The 27456-nt window shown below is 43.4% G+C and overlaps 1 protein-coding gene across 1 annotated transcript in view; it reads left to right on the plus strand.

Annotated features, from left to right (window-relative positions):
- The window catches only part of taf3 (TAF3 RNA polymerase II, TATA box binding protein (TBP)-associated facto), a 168631-nt gene that overhangs the window by 117642 nt on the left and 23533 nt on the right, over positions 1–27456 (plus strand). The window contains exon 3 of the mRNA XM_078420109.1: positions 14561–16335. Within this exon, the coding sequence (XP_078276235.1) occupies positions 14561–16335 (1775 nt within the window). The remainder of the gene's footprint in view (positions 1–14560; positions 16336–27456) is intronic.

Here is a 27456-nt window from a genome sequence, read left to right on the forward strand (position 1 = left end):
TAGGCAATGAGCAAGTCGGTAACACTGTAGAAAATACATGGTTGACAGGAGATGCTGAGGCATGTTTAAGAATGTCTTATGTCGTTTACAGTAATGGAACATACTGCAACATAACTTAATGGACATGTCAGGTAATTTATAAATTAACGCCACATAAACCCTAAAGCAATTCTGGAACATGCCCATTAAAAAATAATAGAGCTCAGGGAAATGTTTGTTGAAGGTGTAATAAGCCTTTTCAGGGCGCAAATCTCACACAATGGATTCAAGTTGAAATATAAATCCTTGACTGGGCTGAGAGTTTCTGTCTGCTTTCGCAGCCTAGCTGATCAATTTTAGAATGAATGCAGATGTAACCTTTATGTTCAGTATTAGCAAATATGTCTGCAGATTCTCCCAAAGCATAAGAGGCAGGAATGCCTGGTCCTTTTGTGTGATCCTGCCTGTGAACAACGCTTCCTCTTCATCCCTTCCCCTCCCCCAAAACAACATTTCTCTCACATCAAGCAGAGACTGCTTATTTCGTTTGAAGAAGTAAGTGGCGGCACGGAGGCGCAGCGGCAGAGTTGCTACCTTGCAGCGCCAGAGACCCGAGTTCAATTCAGGTGCTGTCTGTATGGAGTTTGTGCCTGCGTGGGTTTTCTCCGGGTGCTCTGGTTTCCTCCTACACTCCAAAGACCTACAGGTTTGTCAGCTAATTGGTTTGGGAAAAATCCTAAATTGTCCTTCGTGTGTGTTAGTGTGCGGGGATCGCTGATGGGCGCGGACGCGGTGTGCCGAAGGGCCTGTTTCTGCGCTGTATCTCTAAACTAAACTAATGTGGCACAGTGGTAGAGCTGGTGCCTCACAGACCTGAGACCCGGGTTCATAATTTATAGGAGCAGAGTTAGGCCATTCAGCACATCAAGTCTACTCTGCCATTCAATCATGGCTGATCTATCTCTCCCTCTCAACCCCATTCTCCTGCCTTCTCCCGGTAATGCCTGACACCTTTACTAATCAATTAGTAATCAATCCTGACCACAGGTGCTGTCTGTGAGGAGTTTGCAAGTTCTTCCTGTGACCATGTGTGTTTTCTCCAGGTGCGGCTTTGCAGGTTAATTGGCCCTCTGTCATTTGCTCCCGACTGTGTAGGAAGTGGATAGGAAAGTGGGATCGCATAGAACTGGTGTGAACGGGTGTCCGATGGTCGTTGTGGAATCGATGGGCCAAAGAGCCTGTTTCCATGCTGTATCTCTAAACTAAATTAAACTAAACATATTGTCAATGTACTCCCAATTTAAAGTAATGCATCATTTCTGGTTAAAGGTATATTACAATGAATATACCATGAATGCAACACTGGTAATCCAGTTAATTGTCAAAAAAATGTATAAGCTGTAGGCTGTTCTGAAGTAACCAAATAAAATGAGCATTTCAGATGTTTGCATCTGTAAAATTATACCAACTTCTTAGAAATTTCATGATCAAAAGTGAGAACGAATATATCCACTTGTGGCATTCTGTATTCACAAAATGCTGGAGTAACTCAGCAGGTCAGGCAGCATCTCAGGAGAGAAGGAATGGGTGGCGTTTCGGGTCGAGACTCTTCTTCAGTCTGAAGAAGGGTCTCGACCCGAAACGTCACCCATTCCTTCTCTCGTGAGATGCTGCCTGACCTGGTGAGTTACTCCAGCATTTTGTGAGTAAATACCTTCGATTTGTACCAGCATCTGCAGTTATTTTCTTACACTACCTGTGGCATTCTGTACATGTACATCAGGGCGATGGGTTAGTTTAAGTTAGAGATACAGCATGGAAACAGCCCCTTCGACCCATCGAGTCCATGCCAACCATCGATCGCCTGTTCATAGTACAGGATAAATACCTTCTATGATTCCCCACTTTATCGCCCACTCCTCACACGCTAAGGGCAATGTACAGAGACCAATTAACCTTTCATATCTTAGGGAAATGGAAGGAAACTGGAGCACCCGGAGGAAACCAGAGCAGACTCGATGGGCCGAATGGCCTACTTCTGCTCCTCTGACTCATGACACCCATGTGGTCACGGGGAGAACATGCAAACTCCTCGCATTTAGCACCCAAGGTCAAGATCAAACCCAGGTCTCTGGCACTGTGAAGAAGTGGCATACCAGCCATGCCACTCTGCAACCCACAATGTATGCAAAATGGTGGATTTTTATAACCTTTTGCCTTTACTGGGTGATTATCTGAATGCAACTAGAACAGTACACTTTGAGTCGGAAGGAACTGCAGATGCTGGTTTAAATCGGATAGACACAAAATGCTGGAGTAACTCTGAATCTGTGGAATTCTCTGATTCAGAAGGCAGTGGAGGCCAATTCTCTAAATGCATTCAAGAGAGAGCTAGATAGAGCTCTTAAGGATAGCGGAGTCAGGGGGTATGGGGAGAAGGCAGGAACGGGGTACTGATTGAGAATGATCAGCCATGATCACATTGAATGGCGGTGCTGGCTCGAAGAGCCGAATGGCCTCCTCCTGCACCTATTGTCTATTGTCTAACTCAGCGGGACAGGCAGCATCTCTGGAGAGAAGGAACGGGTGACGTTTCGGGTCAAGACCGTTCCTGAGACAAATTAAAAAGAGATTTACGAGTCCTTGCCATGTGGTTGGTTTGTGGAGGCTTTCTATGAACAATATGATAACCATATTTCCTGGAATACAATAGTGTCTGCACTTTATGACAACTTCATGGACTGCACAACAGTACAGCACAGGAACAGATTCTTCGCTCCATGATGACTGATGTAAAGTTAAACTAATCCCTTCTGCCTGCACATGATCCATATCCCTCCATTTTGTGCATATTCATGTGCCTATCTAAAAGCCCCTTAAATACCACCATCCTATCTGTCCCCACCACCACCCTGGCAGCACGTTCTAGACAGCCATCTCTCCGTGTGTAAAACAAAGCTGGCCTTGCACATCTCCTTTAAGCTTTGACCCACTCATTTTAAAGCTCCCCCCACTAGTTTTTGACATTCCACCCTGGGCAGGAAAAAGATTCTGGCCCTATCTATTCCTATCATAACTTTATAAACTTCTACTGGGCCTCTCCTCAGCCTCCAACGCTCCAGAGAAAAATAATCTAAGTTTGCCCAACCACAGCAGTTTTGGGCCCTACACCCGAGGAAGGATGTGCTGGCGTTGGAGATGGGTCCAGAGGATGTTTACGAAATGATCCCAGGAATGATTGGGTTAACATATGATGAGTGTTTGACAGCACTGGGCCTGTAGTCGCTGGAGTTTAGAAGGATGAGGGGGGACCTCATTGAAACTAACCAAATAATGAAAGGCCTGGATCGAGTGGATGTGGAGAGGATGTTTCCACTAGTGGGAGAGTCTTGGACTAGAGAATAAATGGACGTTCCTTTGGGAAGGAGATGAGGAGGAATTTCTTTAGTTAGAGGGTGGTGAACCTGTGGAATTCATTGCCACAGACGGCTGTGGAGGCCACATCAATGGATATTTTTAAGGCGGAGATTGATAGATTTTTGATTAGTAAGGGTGTCAGGGGTTATTGGAAAAAAGCAGGAGAATGGGATTGAGCGGGAATGATAGATCAGCCACGATTGATTGGCTGTAGACTTGATGGGCCGAATGGTATAATTTTGCTCCTATATCTTATGAACTCTTGGTCATGTCTCACGATAGGTCGTTGGCACTTGCCCTTTTTTTATGACTGAGAGATGTCAATCTAAACCACAAAGATGAATTTGAACCTTTCAAGATTAAGGAGTCTCTTAATTGCTTGTGTTTGTGCTCAAGGATGATATATCGTGAACTTGCATTATACAATTGTGGCATCTCTTTTCCTGATTATTTATTAAATGAAACAATCTGGTCCATTTGTTATTTCGAGCAAAAATCATTGATGTGTTACTTGAAAAGATTTCCTACATGGACTGTGAGCTGGCATCTTCCCCACGACCATATCCTATTTGTAATATTACCTCTCGTGTGCTGCATTGTTGTACAAACAGGGAACTGTTCTTGCAAGATTGTAAGTTGAAGGAACATGCACTCTGATAGATGTACACAATCTGTATAATTTACCAGTCCATGACTTCTGTGTTCTAGTAATTTTCTCCAGGAGTCGGCACAGTGGCGCAGCAATTCCCACTTTCAAAATACCCAATGACTTGTCCTCCGCCGCTGTCTGTGGCGATGAATCCCACAGATTCACCACCCTCTGGCTAAAGAAATCCATTCTAATCTTTCTAAAGGCAGGTCCTTTTATCCCGAGGCTTTGACTTCTGGTCCTAGACTCTCCCACAAGTGGAAACCTCCCCTTCACATTCACTCTATCCAGTCCTTTCACTATTTGGTAAGTTTCAATGAGGTGTCCCCCCCCATCCTTCTAAACTCCAGCGAGTACTGGCCCAGTGCTGTCAAACTCTCGTCATATGTTACCTCAATCATTCCTGGGAGTGATTCCTACAAGCGCGCATATCTTTGGGATACGGGAGGAAACCGGAGAGCCCAGAGGAAACCCACACGGTCACAGGGAGAACATGCAAACTCCACACTAGAGAGCACCCGAGGTCAGGACTGAATCCTGGTCTCTGGTGCTGTGAGGCAGCAGCTCTGCCCGCTGCACTACTGTGCCATCACCCTTTCTCATTATGTTATCAGTATCATCAGCATATGATTACATTAGCCCAGTACCAGGAGAGTGTTGCACTGCCTGAGTGTTACACTCTCGATGACGTATTAAAAGTCTGCCGATAAGGGTGAATATCAATCCTCTCTTGACTATTTGAAGGTGTTTTAACAGATTCATGGCATGTGATTTCCATTAAGCAATACCATCAAATACGGTTTAAAATGGTCACTCCTCTCCCTCTCTGTGTAATCTCACCATATCTAAAATGGCTGCTGCATTTAGACTTCAAGTATAGGGCATTGTGAAATGCCTTAAGACCTCCATAGTGAGATGATAAATATGAGTAAATCCCATCTTTTTTCCATTGTCTTACACAAGAAATGAATAAAAATTGAGCTTGCTGTGCATCTTGGCAAACAGTATAAAAATGAAATTTTAAGTTGAGGGGGGAAAGATTTAATAGGAACCTGAGGGGTAACTATTTTTACACAAATGGTGGCGGGCGTTTGGAACGAGCAGCCGGAGGAGGTAGTTGGGGCAAGTACAATCACAACGTTTAAGAGACATTTGGACAGGTACGTGGGCAAGATAGGTTTAGTGGGACGAGTGTAGATGGGACATGGATGGGCAAGTTGGGCCAAAGGGCTTGTTTCTACGTTGTATGACTCTATGGCTCTGTGATAGCTTATTATTTCTGCTGTAATCCATTATTTCCATATAAACGAGACTATTTACAATTATCCTTATCCTTAAATCTTAGTCTTATTAAATCCAAAAAGCTCTTTGACCCCTTAATCGAAAGGCATGTAAAATAAAACAAAAAACATTGAATTTGGTCACAACGCTGGTTGATAACAAAACTTTGTTTTGTGAAGTGCAGTTTCATAAATGCAGGTTTCATGCCCAACATGATCCTTTTCAGTTTGTTCTTTACATGGAGATTTACAAATTACAGAGATGTCCTGATTCCTGAGCCTCTGCTGATCAAAAAAGCAGGAGCGTGGCAAATCCGATTTATTTTAAGGCAAATATTTTTTTATTCCTTAAAATATTGACTATTAAAATTGACGTCCTATAATTTTTCAGGTTCAGGCATATTATTGCGAGATTGTAAGTTGAAGGAACATTAGGTATATTAGTGTGCCAAGGTAGAATGAAAAGCTTTATTTTGCATGCTATTCAAACATATGAGATTTACTAAACATTAATACAGTCAAGTCAAACTCAAGGTGGAGCAAAGGGGAAGATACCGAGTGCAGAATATAGTTCTCAGCATTGTAGCGCATCAGTTCCAGAGACAAAGTCCAATGTCCGCAATGGGGTAGAGGTCTATGGGACAGTACCCTAGCTTATGGAAGGACCATTCAGAAGCCTGATAACAGAGGGGAAGAAGCTGTTCCTGAGTCTGGTGGGACGCGCTTTGAAGCTTCTGTACCTTCTGCCGGACGGGAGCAGAGAGAAGGCTGGGATGGGACAAGTCTTTGATTTTTTTAATAAACTACCTGGTTAAAAGTAAATTGAAATAAATGTAAAACTTTAACTGTGTTCAATATTTTATGGGTCACTTGATACAAACAACAAAATCACATTGCATTGGGCAATGTAATGCAATGCATAGTGGCGCAGCGGTAGAATTGCTGCCTTACTGCGCCAGAGACCCGGGTTTGATCCTGACTATGGGCGCTGTCTGTATGGAGTTTGTACTATCTCCCCATGACCGAGTGGGCTTTCTCCGGGTGCTCTAGTTTCCTCCCACGCTCCAAAGACATACAGGTTTGTCGGCTAATTGGCTTGGTTAAAAAAAAATTGTGAATTGTCCCTAGTGTATGTAGAATAGTGTTAGTAGGGATCGCTGGTTAGCATGGACAAGGTGGGCCAAAGGGCCTGTTTCCATGGTGTATCTCTAAACTAAACTAAACATTAAAACTAAAACCTAACTGCTACTCGCTAAGCATGTCTTACAGAGCGGTTAGATTTGTAAATGTTGTGTCCGCTAACAGTTGGTGTTTGCCATATAAGATAGCACATAACGAATATTAACATATTATTAAGTTTATAAAATCATCCTTTATAAAATTAAATGTTGAGTGTTGTGACAGCCGTTTGTGGTACAAATCTACAGTAACCCTTTTTATTTATCGTTCCACAAATGCATCATTTTCGTGCCTATTTATTGTAATATTTGTACCTGTTTTTAAAATCAATTATAGTTATTGTTTTCCACCAGGTAGTGTGAAATGTCATTTGCCATTACAGTTATTAAAAGTAACTGAGATCATGTCGTTACCATCTGTTGTAACAGATGGGTAACTTAATCCTTGACCTTGTCATTTTTGATAAAATCCAACTCATTTCTGTATAAGTGTCGAGTTTACAATGTTGTGGCTATTTCTGAATGATTTTCACTGGAGCACTTCCAGAGCCAAGGGATTTTTTAGCCACAAGGTTAGGCAGAGAAAACTGGTGAGGTTCCGTTGCAGCAAAAGGGTTGAGATGAGATTTGATAGAAGCTTACAAGGTCCTGGCAGGTTTTAATAAGGTAAATGGAGAGAAGCTGTTTCCAATTACAGATGGCCTAAGGACATGATGACATAGATTCAAAATGATGGCCAAAAGACACAAGGGGCAGGTGGAAAAAAAATAAAGTCTATTTACGAAGTGGTTATGATCTGGAACATTGTGGAAACAGTCAATCAAAGCTTTCTGTCGGGAATTAGGTGGCCAAGAGAGAGAATATAATGCAGGCCCATGTTTAGTTTAGTTTCGAGATACAGTTTAAGGGCGGCACGGTGGCGCAGCGGTAGAGTTGCTGCCGTACAGCGCCAGAGACCTGGGTTTAATCCTGACCACGGGTGCTGTCTGTACGTTCTCCCTGTGACCCACGTGGGTTTTCTCCGGGTGCTCCGGTTTCCTCCCACACTCCAAGAGGTCAATTGGCTTCGGTAAAATTGTGAATTGCTCCTCGTATGTAGGAACGTGCTGATGTATGGGGTGATCGCTGGTCGGCGCGGACTCGGTGGGCCGAAGGGCCTGTTTCCACGCTAGATCTCTAAACTAAATTCAAAAGATGATTTAACTCCATCCTGAGTTTAGCAGTTCATCTAACTGATGGAGACCGGGGGGAAAAGCTTTAAGTTTATATATTAGCTGGCGATTGAATAATAGCAATGACGAGCAAAGGGTGATTTAGAATATCTAATGGAGGGAGAAGATGTAAGAGATACTGTTGTTATCGTGGCTTCATATCATAAGCAACTGCTGGGCTCCAATTGAGCAGCATGTGCCTGTCAGTCAAACAACCTTTCAGAACAGTTGTCAGTGCCGGTAACTATAGAAACCCTCCAACTATATCACTATCTTATTCAAGCAGGAGTTATATGATCCAGTGGCATTAACATATAGATTAGGCCATTCATAATACTGTAAATTGTTTCACCTTCCCGTGCTAACACAGTCAGTAACTGCTTCACTCTGCATTGTCGAAGTGTGCATTTGGATGTCACTGTGATTATTATTTTTTGTTTGTTGTTACTTTTATTATTTTTTTCAAAATGAAATAATTGGTAACGCAAGGTTCTGTCACTTCATTTTGCTTCCTCTTTCATAAACATTTCTTAGCCCTTTCATGATCTAGTACAATCGTGCTTTTACAACTGCAATGATAGCAGGAAGACAAAGCAACAGTGTGAATATGATGCTTTACATACTCCCATTCAATACCTGTATTAATATTGGCTGTCGGGCTCGTAACTGTGCGTCATGGCTTGCTTCCTAGCTGTTTACAAAGAATTGTAAAGTTGAACTGCATTTATTTGCAAATTGTACCTGGAGGGCAATCCTTAGTAGACTCTTAGTCCTGAATAATAATTTACCAATTTCCTTTGAACTTGCCAAATTTAGTGTCCAAAAGCAATTTTCTTCTTTGTAGTGCCTTTATATATAATTGCCCTGTAAACTGTTTTAATATCCTCACTTTAATAGTACATATCCCACTGACTTATTGGGCATCCTTTTGTCAAGGATTTAGTTATTGGTTACATTATCACAACAGCTTTTTTGGTTGCAATCATTTATGTCACTTTGCGGGGGAAAAAGACACAAAGCGCTGGAGTAACTCAGCAGGTCAGGAGCATCCCTTGAGGACATGGAGAAGCGACATTTTGGATCTGAAGAAAGGAAAAAAGATTGTGTAAAAGAACAAGGCATTAGTGCAGAACAAAATTTAGAAAGAACACGCCCATGGGAGTGCAAGAGGTGGTCTGTGGTTGAGGTGCGATTAGACCTCACAGCGCCAGAGACCCGGTTTCAGATCCTGACTACGGGCGCTGTCCGTATGGAGTATGTACCTGTGACCACGTGGGTTTTCTTCGGGATCTCCAGTTTCCTCCCACACTCTGAAGGCATACAGCTTTGTAGGCTAATTGGCTTGGTATTATTGTAAATTGTCCCTGGTGGGTAGGATAGCATTCATGCCTGGGGTTCACTGGCCACTGAGGACTCGGTGGGCCTGTTTCTGTGCTGTGTTCATAAACTAAACCAAAGATAGGAAATGGACTACGTGGAAAGCACTAGAAGTACAAATACTTCACATAAAACTCCGATATAAAGTAGTCTTTAAATGAGCTGGCTGGACAGAATGCTTCTCTAGAACTAACACCAGAAAATATATAACTTTTTATCAGTCAGCATTTTGTTTGATAGTCCCACCTGAACTGCACCAAAGATTGCTGAGTCATAGAGTGATACAGCCTGGAAACAGGCCCTTCAGCCCAACTTGCCCACACTGACCAACATATCCCATCTACACTAGTCCCACTTGCCTGCATTTGGCCCATATCCCTCCAAACCTGTCCTATCCATGTGCCTGTCTAATTCTCTCTTAAACATTGCAATAGTCCCTGCCCCAACCAGCTCCTCCGGCAGCTTGTTCCATGCACCCACCACCCTTTGTGTGAAAAAGTTACCCCTGCGATTCCTATGAAATCTTTCCCCCTTCACCTTAAATCCATGTCCTCTGGTTCTTGATTGTCTACCTGATCTATTCCTCCCATGATTTTGCACACCTCTATAAAATCATCCCTCATCCTCCTGCGCTCCAGGGAATAGAGTTGTTTCAAAGCAGCCAGCAGAAAGAAAAGGGGGTCTGAATTTAATTTGGGTGTTTAATCAAACCTTGAACTGAAGTTTAGTTAAATCAGCAACGAATGTTTTGCATTACGGCAGCAAGGGAAGCCTTTCATTCATTGCAGATTTGTTTTCTTGTTGAGTGCTACAGTAAGTTGTGTAAAGATGTTCTGTTTTAAATTTTAGTTTAGTTTATTGTCACGTGTACCGAGGTACAGTGAAAAGCTTTTGTTGATTGCTAACCAGTCAGCGGGAAGACAGCACATGATTACAGTGGCACGGTGGCGCAGCGGTAGAGTTGCTGCCTTACAGCGCTTGCAGCGCCGGAGACCCGGGTTCGATCCCGACTACGGGCGCTGTCTGTACGGAGTTTGTACGTTCTCCCCGTGACCTGCGTGGGATTTCTGCGAGATCTTCAGTTTCCTCCCACACTCCAAAGACGTACAAGTTTGTAGGCTCATTGGCTTGGGCTTGTATACTTGGTATAAGTGTAAATTGTCCCTAGTGTGTTTAGGTTTGTGTTAATGTGCGGGGATCATTGGTTGGTGTGGATTCGGTGGACCGAAGTGCCTGTTTCCGCGCCGTATCTCTAAAGAAAAACGAGCCATCCACAGTGTACAGAATCATGATAAAGGGAATAATGTTTAGTACAAAGTAAAGTCGGATTAAAGATAATTCAAGGGTCTCCAGTGAGGTAGATAAAAAGAGGGGGCACCCAGATTTGAACCAGGGACCTCTTGATCTGAAGTCAAATGCTCTACCACTGAGCTATACCCCCTTTCACACATGTTAGGAAGACAATGATTATGCCATCTCGAAGCCTAAAATAATTCCAAGGAGGCAATGGCCATGTAGAAGTCGTGGAAAGCCTCATCGCCCCGGGTTCAGCGTAGACAAAGCTACAGGATGTGTTGAAGCAATCAGGAAGAGGATAATGTCCGGATCAGTGTTGGATTGTAGCAAGATAAAGATGATGTTCTGAGTCATAAGACAAAAATAGTAAGAGCAATGGTTTTACCAGTCCACGTGAAAGCTGGACCTAACAATAGCTCCACAAATAGCATTGCACAGCTGTGAAACTTGGACCTTGCAAAAGAGGAAGAGAATCAAGTGAAATGCTGGAGATATGGCTCAGTGTTCTAAGGACAGTCCACAGCTCCTGCAGAAAGGGTTCTTACCTGAAACGTCCCCTTTGGTTCACTGTAATTTATTGTCATGTGTACCGAGGTACTGTGAAAGGCTTTTGTTGCGTGCTAACCAGTCAGCGGAAAGACAATACGTGATTACAATCGAGCCGTCCACAATGTGCAGATATGTGGTAAAGGGAATAACATGGATATGCAGAGTTTGGAGGGATATAGATTATACGCAGGCAGAGGAGCTAATTTAATTTGGCGTACAATTTGGCGTCATGTTTTGCAAGGACATTATGGGCCTAAGGCCCCATTCCGGTGCTGCACTGCTCCATGTTCTCAATGCATGCATGCATGCAACTGCACTACCAATGCAACATTTCCAGAGACTTAAAAGCTTGAGATCCTTCCAGGGTCTGTAAAGACATTATAAATTAACACAAGTAGCCATATTGAAGATAGACACAAGTAAGTGGAGTAACTCAGGGGGTCAGGCAGCATCTCCGGAGAAAGGGAATAGGTGACGTTTCGGGTCGAGATCCTTCTTTAGATGCTGAGATGCTGCCTGGCCCGCTGAGTTATTCCAGCATTTTGTGTCTATCCTGCGTCTCTAGTCAGAGGGTGGTGAATCTGTGGAATTAATTACCACAGTCAGCCATGACGGCCAAGTCAATTGATATATTTAAGGTGCAGATTAACAGTTTCCTGATCATTACGGGTGTCAGGGGTGATGGGGAGAAGGCAGGAGAATGAGGTTGTGAGGGAAAGATAGATCGACCATGATTGAATGCTGAATTGACTTGATGGGCTGAATGCCCTAGTTCTGTTCCTAGAGCTTATCTTCGGTGTAAATCAGCATCTGCAGTTCCTTCCTACACGAGTGGCCATATTGTTCAGGAAGGAACTGCAGATGCTGGTTTAAACCGAAGATAGACACAAAATGCTGGAGTATCTCAGCGGGCCAGGCAGCATCTCTGGAGAAAAAGAATAGGTGACGTTTCGGGTAGAGAGCCTCCTTCAGACTTCAGAGACATTCCTTTTCTCCAGAGATGCTGCCTGATCTGCTGAGTTACTCCAGCATTTTGTGCCTACCTTCAATTTGAACCAGCATCTGCAGTTATTTTCCTACACGTCTTACATTACTCAGTATTTATGGTTCACTTTATTGCAGGTGATAGAAACAGACACGACTCCAGTATTGAATCCATGCATGGATTTGATAACGGATCTTGACTATTTTTTTTTTCAACCGAACACTTCCAGCCTTTTGATAATGGTATTGTCTCCTAATGGCCATTCACACTATCATAGAACGAGATTTTGGAAAGGAAAGATAATCTCCTGGATGTAAAGACCACACATTCGTACTTTGAGTGCATGTAATGGCTCTGGACTCGAGATTCTTTCACCCAGATCTGAAATTGTGTCAGAGACCGAACCTAATAGCTCACTAATGTTGTATGATTATGCCAAATATAATACCTCTGGTGTCACAAATAGCTACACGTTGAGATTGTCAGTGAAGATTTTATTAAGATTTCTTCATACAATACAATACAATACAATATATCTTTATTGTCATTGTACAGGGGTACAACGAGATTGGGAATGCGCCTCCCATACGATGCAATAATTTAATTAGCTAGTCAGTATTAATTTAAACAACCCAACGAAACAAATTGTAACAATTTTAAAACAGAATAAAGTGCAAGTAGATCTGTGCCGGTTCACTGTGCGATGTGACCATCCGGCTCAGCAGGACCGGTTCATAGCAGCTATGGCCCTGGGGATGAAGCTGTTCCTGAGTCTGGAGGTGCGGGCGTAGAAGGCCTTGTATTGTCTGCCCGATGGAAGGAGTTCGAACAGACTGTTGCAGGGGTGTGAAGAGTCTTTGTGGATGCTGGTGGCTTTTCTGAGGCATCGTGTGTTGTAGATGCCCTCCAAGGCTGGTAGCTGTGTTCCGATGGTCCTCTGAGCTTTATGGACTACCCGCTGAAGAGCTTTCCTCTCTGCCTCCTTTCCACAGTTGGGTTCAAATTCATTCCACTACAATACAATAAGAGTTGTCATTGTCATTATCTGAGACTTTCTGCTTATAATTTATATAATCGCGAACAATGCAATGCTATCATTTCACTTATGGTGGTTAGTTGGTAGCATTTGTCTGTGAGTCAGAAGATCATCGAAGACAGACACCAAAAGCTGGATCTGTGGTGAAAAGGAATAGGTGACATTTCGGGTCGAGACCCTTCTTCAGATATGTTGATATTCTGGGTCATGAGAACAGTTCTTCCCAATTTCTCGAGTCATTTAGGTGGCACAGTAGCACAGTGATAAAGTTGCTGCCTTACAGCTTCAGAAACCGGGTTTAATCCTGACTACGGGTGCTGTCTGTACAGAGTTTGTATGTTCTCCCCATGACCACGTGTGTTTTCCTGGGGAGCTCCGGTTTCCTCCCACACTCCAAAAACATACAGGTTTGCAGGTGATTTGGCTTTGGTAAAAATTGTAAATTGTCACTAGTGTGTAGGGTAGTGCGAGTGTGCAGGGGACGCTGGTCGGCGTGGACTTGGTGGGCCAAGTAGCATGTTCCCGCGCTGTAACTCTAAACTAAACTAAATTTCGAACAGCTTAGCGAGAATGATCACTTGAATAGAAAGGACATGATAAATTGACTATTTGTGCACAAGATTCACGTCCATGGTGACAACTGACCTTGACATTATGATGTACAAAATGACTACAGTGTTTGTGACTTGGCATCATCAGAGGGCTATGCTTTGATTGTCGCTTCTGCCAGTTGCAGTGAGACTTGAGGGCCATTGCTAACATGCTGAGGTTTTCTTTTTGCTGCCCAAGATCCAGCGACATTAGCTTCATCTGATCACCAACAAGCAATGGCCAAAGGGTGGTGTAATGGGCTAGATTATACTGGATTGAAGCCACTGAGCTTCCCTACTAAAGCTTTACCTACTATAATCAATCTGAAGAAGGGTCCCGACTCTAAACGTGCCTATCCATTTTCTCCAGAAATGGTGCCTGACCGCTGAATTGCTCCAGCACTCAGTTTTTTTCTGTAAACTACCATCTGCAGTTCCTTTTGTCTCCAGAAAAACAAAAAAATATCCTGTACATCATCTATTATTCTTAACAGAGAAACATAGAAAATAGGTGCAGGAGTAGGCCATTCAGCCCTTCTAGCCAGCACCACCATTCAATGTGATCATGGCGGATCATCCACAATCATAACCCCGTTCCTCCTTTCTCCCCATATCCCTTGATTTCATTAACCCTAAGAATTGTATCTAACTCTCTCTTATATTTTATGGAAATATATACTGTTGACAGATTCTTGATCAGTACGGGTGTCAGGGGTTATGGGGAGAAGGCAGGAGAATGGGGTGAAGAGGGAGAGATAGATCAGGAGAGATAGATCAGCCATGATTGAATGGTGGAGTAGACTCAATGGGCTGAATGGCTTAATTCTGTTCCAATGACTTATGAACCTATACCGCTGTTCCATACCTTTATGGAAATATACTGCTGTGAATGCCTGCATAACAAGTGACTGCTATTCAAATATTTATGATTGACTCTAAAATTTTGAAAACTGAATTTTTTTATCTCAGTGCGAGTTCTGTCGTATTTTTTAATGTTGCACTTTGTTTCACAGAGGAAGAAGAGGAACAGGTGCCCACTGATGGAGGCACGTCAGCAGAAGCCATGCAAGTTCCTCTTGAAGAGGAAGAGGAGGAAATGGAGGAGGAAGAGGCTGTTAACGATGAGAACTTTTTGGGAAAAAGACCGTTAGAAAGCCCAGACTCTGCCGATGTACCGGTTGCAAAGCGAGCCAGAATAGACAGCCCCGACGGTGTTTTGGAACCCAGGGAACCTTTAAGTATGATCAATTCTCAACGGGTGCCCCCTGTTTTATCACCAGTCCCTCCGCCAGATCATTCTGACTCACTGCCGCTTTCTCCCGAACCTCCCATGCTTGCACCGATACCAAAACCATCGCAACTTTCCACCCCCAAATCCTCAGATACAAAAGCATTCACGTCTAAAGTCAAATCGAAGATCTCATCGTCGTCGATACAAAAGCCCAAATCGCCAAAGGCAGCTCAGTTGACACTCTTAGGAAGTCCCACCCGATCTCCGAAAGCTTCTTTGAAAGCGGACAAAAAATCGCCCATGCGCACAAAAAGTCCCAAAAGCCCGAAAAGTCCCAAAGTACCACCCAGTGTTTCTCATTCCGCGGCCAAGAGTGAAACTCCCAGCAGGACGCCCTTGTCTGTTTGCAACTCTGGGCCTGAGAAACTCGGCAAAGAAAACGTTCAGACCAAGCAGTCGCTCTTGCCGTTTGAAATAGAGAAACCAAATGTTTCCGACACCTCGCCAAAAAAATTGCCAGTGCCTGATAAGAGTATTGACGACTCGATTGACGCCGTCATCGCCCGCGCTTGCGTCGAGCGCGAACCCGACCCCTTTGAGTTTTCCTCAGGTTCCGAATCGGAAGGGGAGATTTTCACCAGCCCCAGGAGACTTACCATTTCAGAATCGTCGACCCCGCGGATGTTTTCCGTGTCGAGCAGCTTCAGCCGAGGAAGTGCCACCCCTGTGTCCTCGTCGGCCCCGACAACCAGCACCAACGTATCGTGGACGTTGGACGATTCCATCAACGAGGTTGTCCGGAAGGCCAGCATGGGAACGCCGCCCTCAGTCCCCATGTCCATCCCTTACCTGTCCTCCCCGTCCGCTTCCCCCCCGACCCCGGAACCCCTTCTCAAACTCTACGAGGAGCGCACGAAGCACACCTCAACGTCCGACGTGAGGAAAAAGCTGAAGAAGGAAATTAAGATGAAGATCAGGAAGAAGGAGAAGGAAAAGCTGAAGGATAAGGATAAAGAGAAAAAGGAAAAGGGCAAAGACAAAGAGAAAAGCAAGGAAGCCAGCAGGGAGTCCAAGATTCTGAAAGAGCTTGCAAAAGACCACGAGCTGGATCCATTCAAATTTAGAATCAAAGATTTTGATGGCGACGCCAAGGCAAAACACAAGGATGGGAACTTCAAAAAGGACAAAGAAAAACACAAGGAGAAGAAGAAAGATAAAGAAAAGAGTAAAAAGGATAAGGAAAAAAATAAAGACAAGGATAAGCATAAAGTTAAGAACCCGTTAATGCAGCTCCCGTTTATTCCGAAGGATCCCTTGTTCAGCACCCCGAGCAGCGTCAGGAGCCCGTCCGTCTTGCCCGCGGTGCCCCTGATGGTCCCCGAGAGACTGTTTGAAGAGAAGCCCAAAGAGAAGGACAAGAAAAAGGACAAAAAGGAGAAGAAGAAAAAGAAGGAGAAGGAGAAGGAGAGGATGAAGGAAAAGGAGAAAAAAGAGAGGGAAAAAAAGGAGAAGGAGAAGGAAAAAGAGAAAGAGAAAGAGAAGCATAAACACGAAAAGGTAAGTCTAAGTTGTATAAAAACTATTATAATTCGTAGTTTGTCTGAAAAGATAAAAACAATTGAACAGGTACATGGATAGGAGAGGGTTCAGAGGGATATGGGCCAAACACAAGCAAATGGAATCAGATTAGATGGGGTATCATGGACGAGTTGGGCCGAAAGGCAAGTTCCTGCGCTGTACAACTCTATCACTCTGTAAATTCTATCTACCAGTCTATCAACAACAGGAGAGCAGTTCTGAGCTACTATCTACCCCATTGGAGACCCTCAGACTATCTCTAATTGGTACTTACTGGACTCTATCATGCATTAAATGTTCAATGTTTCTTTATTGTCATGTGTAGCATGTACAGTGAAATACATTTTTTTGCGTACAGCTATGCAAGACCATCCGGTACATAAGCACATTCGCCCCCAGTCAGTACAGAATGCACAGAACCGTTCACAGAGTCCATATGCAGGATATCTGTCCCAAAACTTTATTCCCTTTATCATATTTCTTTACACTGTGGACGGCTCGATTATAATCATGTATTGTCTTTCCACTGACGGGTTAGCACGCAACAAAAGCTTTTCACTGTACCCCGGTACACGTGACACTAAAATTAAACTAAACTAAATCACTCCATAATTGACTCTGTGAAGTTATACTTTGGCTTAATGCTTTAAACGGTGATTCTTTCATTTTGTAGTATGACCATCTGCCATATCATATCATCATATCATATATATACAGCCGGAAACAGGCCTTTTCGGCCCTCCAAGTCCGTGCCGCCCAGCGATCCCCGTACATTAACACTATCCTACACCCACTAGGGGCAATTTTTACATTTTACATTTACCCAGCCAATTAACCTACATACCTGTACGTCTTTGGAGTGTGGGAGGAAACCGAAGATCTCGGAGAAAACCCACGCAGGTCACGGGGAGAACGTACAAACTCCTTACAGTGCAGCACCCATAGTCAGGATCGAACCTGAGTCTCCGGCGCTGCATTCGCTGTAAAGCAGCAACTCTACCGCTGCGCTACCGTGCCGCCATATTAGCTATTCACAACAAACCATCGATGCAAGGATGCTGATTTTTATTTTGAGTCTTTTTTTTTAAAGGCATGCTTGCCTTCCAAACAACTTAGTTGACGGAATCGTCCACTGACATTCTCATTTTGGGCAGCTGGAAAATTACAATTGTCCACAGCAGGAAAGGTTTTTTAGAAGTCTTTTTAAACTGATTCAAAAGCTATTTTACTGTAAGAAAAATAATTATTTTTATAGTTATTAACTAACAGTACAGTGCTGGAGCTGGTAGAGCCGCTGCCTCACAGCACTAGAGACCCGGGTTCAATCTTGACCTCAGGTGCTGTCTGTGCAGAGTTTGCATGTCCTCCCTGTGACCGCGTGGGTTTCCTCCCTGCGACCGCGTGAGTTTCTTGCGGGTGCTCCAGTTTCCTCTCACGTCCCTTAGTTGTGCGAATTTGTAGGTCAATTGGCCGTTGTAAAATTGCCCTTAACGTTCATGGAGTGAATGAGAAAGTAGGATAACATAGAACTAGTGTGAATGGGTGATCGATGGTCGGCGATGACGGAGTGGTCAAGTTTCCATTGGTAGACACCAAGTGCTGGAATAACTCATTGACTCAGGAAACATCTCTGGAGAAAAGTGGTGGGTGACGTTTCGGGACGGGACCCTTCTTCAGACTGGCATTTCAACGTAGTGATTGAACACTTCTTCAAGTCTGAAGAAGGGTCTCGACCCGAAACGTCACCCATCCTTTTTCTCCAGAGAAGCTGCCTGACCCGCTGAGTTACTCCAGCACTTTGTGTCTATGTTCAGTATAAACCAGCATCTGCAGTTCCTTTCTACACACGGCCTGTTCCCATGCTGTACCTGTGAACTAAACTACTTTGAAACTATTTTCTCATTAGAAAGTAATTCTAACTGCTGAAATATTTAAACGCATGCCATTTGAGTAAGTTTACAACGGAGCAATTTGATAAAATGGTATTTCAAAGTCATGATTAAATACTTTTCATAGAATGTAATATGAAATGTTGTGATTGTTTCTACTCTTAAGTTTGTAGTGGGAATGATGTCTTTACTGAACTTCATGTACAGCTTAGAGGTCTTTGCTCCATCTGAATCATTTGTTGTAAAGAAAATTGTGGAGCCAGAAGACATGAGATGTTCTTAGATACTAATGTAATTTAGATTAATCTGTTTAGATAAGCTTCGAAGTTGGGGGTTTTATTTGCTGCAAGTCAGGATTTTTAAAAGAAAATAAATGTTTTGGAGAATCAGTCTCAACGCTTTCACTTTGTGATGGAGCTTCATGGCTGTCAGAGAAGAAATGTAAAGCAGGGCAGCATTATCAGTTTGTGCCGTGAGGAATGCAGTAAAAATAATCTAAATCCTAGAAGATTAAGGGAAAAATGCAACACACTCCAAAAAAGGGGCTTATGTGACTGGTATTATTTATCCAGGTGAAAAAGAATGGCACTCGTATAAAAGACTGAGCAAATCCACTGGCAATGTATTTCTAGCACTCCACAGAGGAGTCTTGTGTTGTATGCCCTTCAATATCCTGCCTTGAACCGTGTCAACCCCTACGTTAGTCCTCTTACTAAACTCAGCTCCTTTTGCAGATGTCTTCTCCTTTCAACTTTACAAACTTAGCTCCCATCCACAGCCACTGCGAGCATTTTTGCAGGACATGGGTTATGCGTTTCAGTCAATGAGAAATGTCCTCGTTAAATCATCAATTGTGAATCATTGATGAATCAGCAAAATCTACCTATTTTTCAACTTCACTAGGCCGCCACTTAATTCGTCAGGCGGCACGGTGGCACAGCTGCTAGAGCCGCTGCCTTACAGCGCCGGAGACCCGGGTTCCACCCTGACCTCTGGTGCTGTCTGTGCGGAGTTTGCACGTTTCTCCCTGTGTCCCCGTGGGTTTCCTCCGGTGCTCCGGTTTCCTCCCTCGTCCCAAAGACGTGCAGATTTGTAGATTGATTGGCCGCTGTAAATTGTCCCTCATGTGTCGGGAGAGTATGAGAAAATGAGATAACATAGAACTAGTGTGAATCAGCGATCAGTGGTCAGTATGGCCGAGGTGGGCTGAAGGGCCTGTTTCCATGCTATAATTAATTTCAATTAATTAAATCAATCAAAAGTAGAAAAGATGATTCTGTTCCCCATGATTTGGTCCCTGTTTAATTTTGTTTAGCTTATTATCTGTTTCTTGCTTCTTCTTTTACCACTTTCATTTTGACTTTCACAAGATCGGTTCCATTTAATCTATTTTTTTCTCCATTGTCGATTTTACATTGTTTTAACATTATTAGTTTGAACCCTTTTTAAATTTTATTGAGCGGCAGACTTTTGTGCAGTGAGGGAGGGCAACAAGCTCGACTCTTGCAACTTTCCACGTTGCAAAGACGTGCGGGTTTGCAGGTTAATTGGCCCCCTTAACGTTACACTGTGGATTGCGGGGCCTGTTTCAGTACTGTACTGCTCCACTTTGTATGTTAGATTAATATAAATGGGAAGTTGACAGGAGGTCGGCGTAGACAAGGTGGGCAGAGTGGCCCTTTTCCATCCCGTATGTCACTCTATAAAGAATTTGCTTCAAATTTAGCAATGCAGAATTAATTTTTAGATTTTTAGATTTAGAGATACAGCGCAGAAACAGGCCCTTCGGCCCACAAGCGATCCCCGCACATTAACATGATCCTACACCCACTACGGACAATTTTTACATTTACCAAGCCAATTAACCCACATACCTGTATGTCTTTGGAATGTGGGAACCGAAGATCTCAGAGATCTCAGAGAAAACCCACGCAGGTCACGGGGAGAACGTACAAACTCCGTACAGAAAGCGCCCGTAGTCAGGATCGAACCTGAGTCTCCGGCACTGCATTCGCTGTAAGGCAGCAACGCTACCACTGCGCCACCGTGCCGCCCTTCTAATATTGTACAGTTACTGGCCAACGCCCCCCCCACCACCACCAGAATTCTAGGTTTACATCAATGGGAAGCAGAATCTTTTAAATACATTTTAAAAGGAGTTTAGCCCAGGAAGAGCTTAGAAAGCATGACATGATAAAACACAAATTCCTGCTTAATTGACTCAAGTTCTTCAAAAGTAAATTACCAAGGAAGACAGACAAAAATCGTCAAGTTTAAGTTTTTTTGTAATAAAAAGCACATGGCAGTCTCTAAGTCAAGATACCCTGATGCGGAAAGAGGATTGAAGAGTTATAAGAATATAAGAATACCGGTTTGCTCAGAAATAATAAAGGAGGAAACTTGTCCTGATGAAACTGATTAATGACTGCACTCCAGTCAGTGGTCAGGTAAATTGATCGGGACGTTGAAAATTGATTTTCTGTGGTACTGAGAAACAACGTTTGACCCAGTGATGGCAAATGGAAACCATTGGGAAATAATTAATTTCCAACAATAATTGAATTTAGAAGTAGGAAGGTCATGTTGGAGTTACATAATGAGATTAGACGTTGGGAGGTCATGTTGCAGTTATATAAGACATTTGAGAGGCCACATTTAGAATATTGTGTTCAATTCTGGGCACCATGTCATGGAAAGATGTTGTGAAACTGGAAAGGGTGCAGAGAAAATGTACGAGGAAGTTGCCAGAACCCAAGGGCCTGAGCAATAGGGAGAGGTTGACCAGGTTAGGACTCTATTCCTTGGAGCGCAGGAGGATGTGGGTGATCTTACAGAGGTGTACAAATTCATGAGAGGAATAGATCGGGTAGAAGCACAGAATCTCTTGCCCAGAGTAGAAATCAGGAACCAGAGGACATATGTTTAAGGTGAAGGGGAAAAGATTTAGTAAGAACCTGAGGAACGAGTTGCTAGAGGGGGTCGTTGAGGCAGGTACAATCGCAACATTTAAGAAAGATTTGAACAGGTACATGGATAGGACAGCTTGAAAGGGGTGTGGGCCAAACCTAGGCAAGTGGGACTAGAGTAGATGGGACATGTTGGCCGGTGTGGGCAAGTCGGACCGAAGGGCCTGTTTCCACGCTATGTCACTCAATGACTCTGTGACTAGTTACATTTTAGAATGTCAATGTTATTGGCAATCTCTTATTATGCAACTCACCTAGTTCAGTTCCTATTATAACGTTGGCATGTCTGGCCTTCAAAATGAGGCGGCAATCAACGTAGTGCTTCCTTGACCCGCTACTCAACCTCATGGTTAACTCTGATGAGGATCTAATAACTTTAATGGACCTGGTACTTGCAGTAATTTATCTTTCCCTTCCAGTTTATGTTGTACTGATGACACATACATGCTCCTAATTTGTCGGAGCAGGTCGCAGGGTTTGGCCTGTGCACACTGAAATTGCTAAATTGTTTTCCATTCTTTCATGTCAGAGGTTATTTGACTTATATGCGGGTAGTGAATTCTATCTTTCACTGTCATTTTTTAAAAGACAGATGCTCAGTATCCGAACAAGTTTCACCCAAAACTTTGAATTCTGAACTTTCTGAACTTTTGAATTTTGCACCTTGAATTATTTGATTATTATGAAAAGAAGCCCCTTCGATTCTTTGTAGTCTAGCAAGGAAAGTGCACAGGTGATAAACTGTGAGAGGTGCACCACATTCCATATGTTTCCAGCTTTGGAAGCTTGCCAATCTGATGATCTTTTTCAGCATGAAAAGTATCAATTTTTCTGACAGGTCCGAGCTACCTTTGTGAAATAAAATGCTGCGCTGTTCTCCCCTTTGTGGTGCTTGTAAAATCCACCCCTCTTTCTGTAAAGCCTTCACAGACTTGCACGCTCATAATGTTAGATCTCACAGATAGGTTACTACCTCCCAATTCTAAACAGAAACTTATGCAGCAAACATAATGCAATCAAACTTTTCAAATCCCAAATAAAATGCATTGGTCATTAGGTTTCAAGGATATCAATATGGCTGTTTAAAAATTAGTGCCAGATTCAAAGTTCCTCTTTAGTTTAGTTTAGAAATACAGTGCAGAAACAGGCCCTAAGGCCCACCGACTCAGAGCCAACCAGTGGCCCCCATACACTGAGGCTATCCGACACACTGGGGACAATTTACAATCTTTACGGAAGTCAATTAACTTATAAACCTGCACGTCTTTGGAATGTGGGAGGAAACTGGAGCACCTGGGGAAAATCCACGCACAAAACGTGCAAACTCCGTACAGACAGCACCCGAAATCAGGATTGAACCCAGACCACTGGCACTGCAAGGCAGCAGCTCCACCACTGTGTCAACCCCATGTGCCTTTAGCACTTGATACATTAAATACCACAGAAATGGTGTTCTTTAGCAAAAGCTCCTCATTATGAATTGTGATGGAATATTTTGATCTGCATTTATCAGGTTGCTGAGGAGCAGCTGCGCAAATACTATATCTCTTCATTGGTTCTGTTATTATTTAGTTAGTAACTGCATCTGTGTCGAAGGAAAACTGCCTTTCAGCGCCAGAGACCCAGGTTCGATTCTGATTATGGGTGCTGTCTGTATGAAGCTTGTATGCTCACCCCGTGACCTGCATGGGTTTTCTCCGGGTGATCCCGTTCCACCCACACTCCAAAGACGTATAGGTTTGTAAGTTCATTGGCTTCAGTAAAAATTGTAAATTGTTCCTAGTGTGTAGGACAGTGCTAGTGTAGCAGTTTGATCGCTGGTTTGCGTGGATACGGTGGGCAGAAGAGCCTGTTCCTGCGCTTTCTCTAAAGTCAAGAAACATGTTCAAAAGAGATTCAGTTTATTTCCTTAAGGATGAATAATGATGTGCTGACTTACTGTGTAGATGCACCGTCAGTAGCAAATCTCACAGTCTAGAAATCAAACTCAATCCTTTCTGTCCACTGAGAGGTATATTTACACTTCTCAGAACAAACTAGTGCAGTGTGAAGTCTTTATCTACTTACTGATGTTGTCACTACCTTAGTCTTACCCTTTCTGATTAATTACAGTCTTACAGTTACACATTATATTAGCATTTACGTGCTCTGCTCTGAACGGTCATATCATTGCAGGGCACCCAACCTTTCTCTCTCTTATCTGTTTCCCTGGAAATAATGCTGTGATATGGATGCACAGGTAACAGCACTCAATGGTGGCATGCATAAGTAACCATTAGTCATGTGAGAACAGTCTGAAGAAGGGTCCCCACCTGAAACGTCACTCATCCACTTTCTCCGGAGATGCTGCTGGACCTGCTGAGTTACTCTGGCATTTTGTGTCTATGTAAAAGCCAAGGTGTAATTGCCGGCAAAATGTCAGAGCCATGTAGCATGAAAGCAGGCCCGACCTTCCCATGCCGACCAACATGCCCACCTGACGACCTTTGGCCCATATCCCTCTAAACCCATCCTATCCAAGTATCTGTCCAAATGCTTTTTAAACATCATGATAGTACCTGCCTTATCGAAACGTATAAGATTATTAAGGGGTTGGACACGTTAGAGGCAGGAAACATGTTCCCAATGTTGGGGGAGTCCAGAACAAGGGGCCACAGTTTAAGAATAAGGGGTAGGCCATTGAGAACTGAGATGAGGAAAAACGTTTTCAGTCAGAGAGTTGTGAATCTGTGGAATTCTCTGCCTCAGAAGGCAGTGGAGGCCAATTCTCTGAATGCATTCAAGAGAGAGCTAGATAGAGCTCTTAAGGATAGCGGAGTCAGGGGGTATGGGGAGAAGGCAGGAACGGGGTACTGATTGAGAATGATCAGCCATGATCACATTGAATGGCGGTGCTGGCTCGAAGGGCCGAATGGCCTCCACCTGCACCTATTGTCTATTGTCTATCTACCTCCTCTCCTAGTCGGGCAGATCATTTCATATACCGACAACCCCTTGTGTAGAAAAGATGAGGTGGAGATCGGCCGCTTCACCCAGCCTAGGCGCCACATTTTCAGGGGGATTCAAGTGCCCTCTCGTAATTTTGTCAGGATTAATGGAGGTGCCAGTTGCCAGAAAATCGGTGGTGGACCTGTGTTTTGCCCATAATCTTGTAAATCTATAAAAATCCTCTTTTATTCTATAATCTAGATGATCAAACTTGATAAGATTTTTAGATTAGGCATTTATCATCTAATAATCTTGTTTGCAAATTCTCTGTTGGCAGAAACAGAAGGTTTTAAACAGTCAACTGTTCATCATTTGAAATAAAAACGATGTACTTTAATCTTGGTTACTCCAACATTTCTAGTTTTGTGCAGTCTTTAATGTCTGAATATTTTCACTGTTCCTTTGCTGTAACAGATATCTAGTTTTATAAACTATTCCACTTCCCTCTGTCTTACAGTTTAGTTTCGTTTAGTTTAGAGATATGGTAACAGGCCCTTCGGCCCACCGAGTCCACGCCAACCATTGATCACCCATTCACACTAGTTCTATGTTATCCCACTTTCCCATTCACTCCCACATGCTTGGGGCAATTTACTGAAGACAATTAACCTACAAAACCACACGTCTTTAGGATGTGGGAGGAAACCAGAGCACTGGAGGAAACTAGCAAAAGCTTTCCACTGTACCTCAGTGCACGTGACAATAAACTAGACTAGCTAACTAACAAAATCCACGCGGTCACATGGAGAAGGTGCAAACTCTACACAGACAGCATCCAAGGTCAGGATCGCGAGGCAGCAGTACTACCAGCTGCACCAAGGCACCAATCAAATCAAGGCAACAATGCAAAGTGGACCTAACATTAATCACAATGGCAGAAATCCTGGAATAACCCAGATTAAAGTACCATACTATCATCTTTATTATTATGCTGTACTAAATCTCTTTCATTGATTTTGTCCTTTATAAAAAAAAACACTTTGCGATTGGTCCATTTATTTTGATTTTAACACAAAAAATGTCCTGTGAATATTTTCATAGAGTGAGCCAGCATGGAAACAGGCCCCTTCAGCCTACATCGTGCCTACACCGACCAACATGTCCCATCTACACTCGTCCAACCTGCCTGCGTTTGGCCCATATCCCTCTGAACTTATCCTATCCATGTACCTAAATGTTTCTTAAACTTTGCAATGGTCCCAGCTATTTGTTGTAAAATGGTATCATTCTCTCGAAATTTATTTTCATGAATTGCACCTTCATGGCTCCACTGTTCCACAGGAGAGATGGCAAGTAAACCTTTGCTGTCTATATGGAGGGCTTTAAACATCATCATATGATGATTAACATTGTTGGTAAGCGTTCCCTCTCCAGTCAGGATAGGTAAAGAGCATTCCTTTTCTCTAGAGATGCTGCCTGACACACTGAGTTACTCCAGTATTTTGTGTCTATCTTTAGGAAAAGAGCAGGAGGATTTGTTTTACGCCGTTTCTTTCATGCCAAACAGAATCAATCAACGTCAGATAAGGACCCGTGAAATCATATATCACTAGGTCTTGCACAACCCATAAATGGGTCACTTTATTTCATCTGCACGGTTTCCACATATGCAGTTGCTGCAAGAGAGATCACAGTGAGCAATGCCAAAATATTGAGACACAAGGAACTGCAGGTGCTGGTTTACACAACAAAAGACACAAAGTGCTGGAGTAACTCAGGCAGCAAGTCAGGCAACATCGCTGGAGAATGTAGATAGTTGAAGTTTCCCACATTCTCCCTGTGACCATATGGGTTTCCTCCTGGTGCTCTGGTTTCCTCCCACATTCCACAGATGTGCAGGTTTGTAGGTTAATTGGCATCTAAATTGCCCCTGGGTGGATGCAAAAGTGGGATAACATAGAACTCGTGTAAACAGATGGTCGATGGTCGGCATGGATTCGGAGGGCCGAAGGGCCTGTTTCCATGCTGTATCTCTAAATAAAAATAAAATGAATAAGAAAATAACTGCAGATGCTGGTACAAATCGAAGGTATTTATTCCCAAAATGCTGGAGTAACTGATCAATAAGTCTGAAGAAGGGTCTCGACCCGAAACGTCGCCCATTCCTTCTCTCCTGAGATGCTGCCTGACCTGCTGAGTTACTCCAGCATTTTATGAATAAATACCTTTGATTATTGAGCAAATTGTAATTAAGAAGACATACGTTGTTCTTTTTAATATATGTTTATTTTTGAGTTGCTTAAGTTTGTGGTGCAAGAGATACATTAATCCTCCTTTCTGGTTGGCATCACCCATCAAAGTAGTTTCATAACCACCTAGATTTTCTGCTTATTACCCTTGAATAGGAAGAAAATCCCGTTTGGAGAGAATGGGTTTATAATTGTCGAGCCTAACACCTGCCGATGGCAAAAAAAGGACTAGAAATCGTATTATGTTGTCTTCACCTCCTCCACAGTATTTTGGCATTCAAATTACTGAATTATCCACTTCATCCTCGTGTTATTTCATCGTTTCAATCCCTCCATGAGATTGGCGAGAAGGAATAGCCCCGACTGGGGTCAGATATTTAAACGTGGGCGGTCCACATGCAGCATAACCTAATCTCCACAAGATAGACACACAATGCTGGAGCAACTCAGCGGGTCATGCAGCATCTTGGGAGAGAAGGAATGGGTGACGTTTCGGGTCAAGACCCTTCTTCAGATACGTCATCCAATCCTTCTCTCCCAGGATGCTGCATGACCCGCTGAGTTACTCCAGCATTGTGTGTCTGTCTACCTTCGATTTTTAACCAGCATCTCCAGTTTTTTTTCCTACTAATCTCCACAAGATTAGTTTAATTTAGAGATACAACGTGGGAACAGGTTCTTCAGCCAACCGAGTCCATGCCGATCAACAGTCACCTGTACACTAGTTCTATCCTACACGCTAGGACAATTTACATATGCCAATTAACCTACAAACCTGCACATGTTTGGAGTGTGGAAGGAAACTGGAGCACCCAGAGAAAACCTACGCGATCACAGGGAGAACGTACAAACTCCGTACTGACAGCACCGGTAGACAGGATCAAGGATCCGGGTCTCTGGCGCAGTGGGGCAACATCTTTAGACTTTGGAGATACGGCGCTGAAACAAGCTCTTCAGCACGTCGAGCCCGTGCTGACCCACGATCACCCTGTAGACTAACCTATACACACTGGGGACAATTTACAATTTACAGAAGCCAATTAACTTATAAACCTGCAGGTCTTTGGA

This window comes from Rhinoraja longicauda, chromosome 23, assembly GCF_053455715.1.
Source record: "Rhinoraja longicauda isolate Sanriku21f chromosome 23, sRhiLon1.1, whole genome shotgun sequence".
NCBI classification, from domain to species: domain Eukaryota; kingdom Metazoa; phylum Chordata; class Chondrichthyes; order Rajiformes; family Arhynchobatidae; genus Rhinoraja; species Rhinoraja longicauda.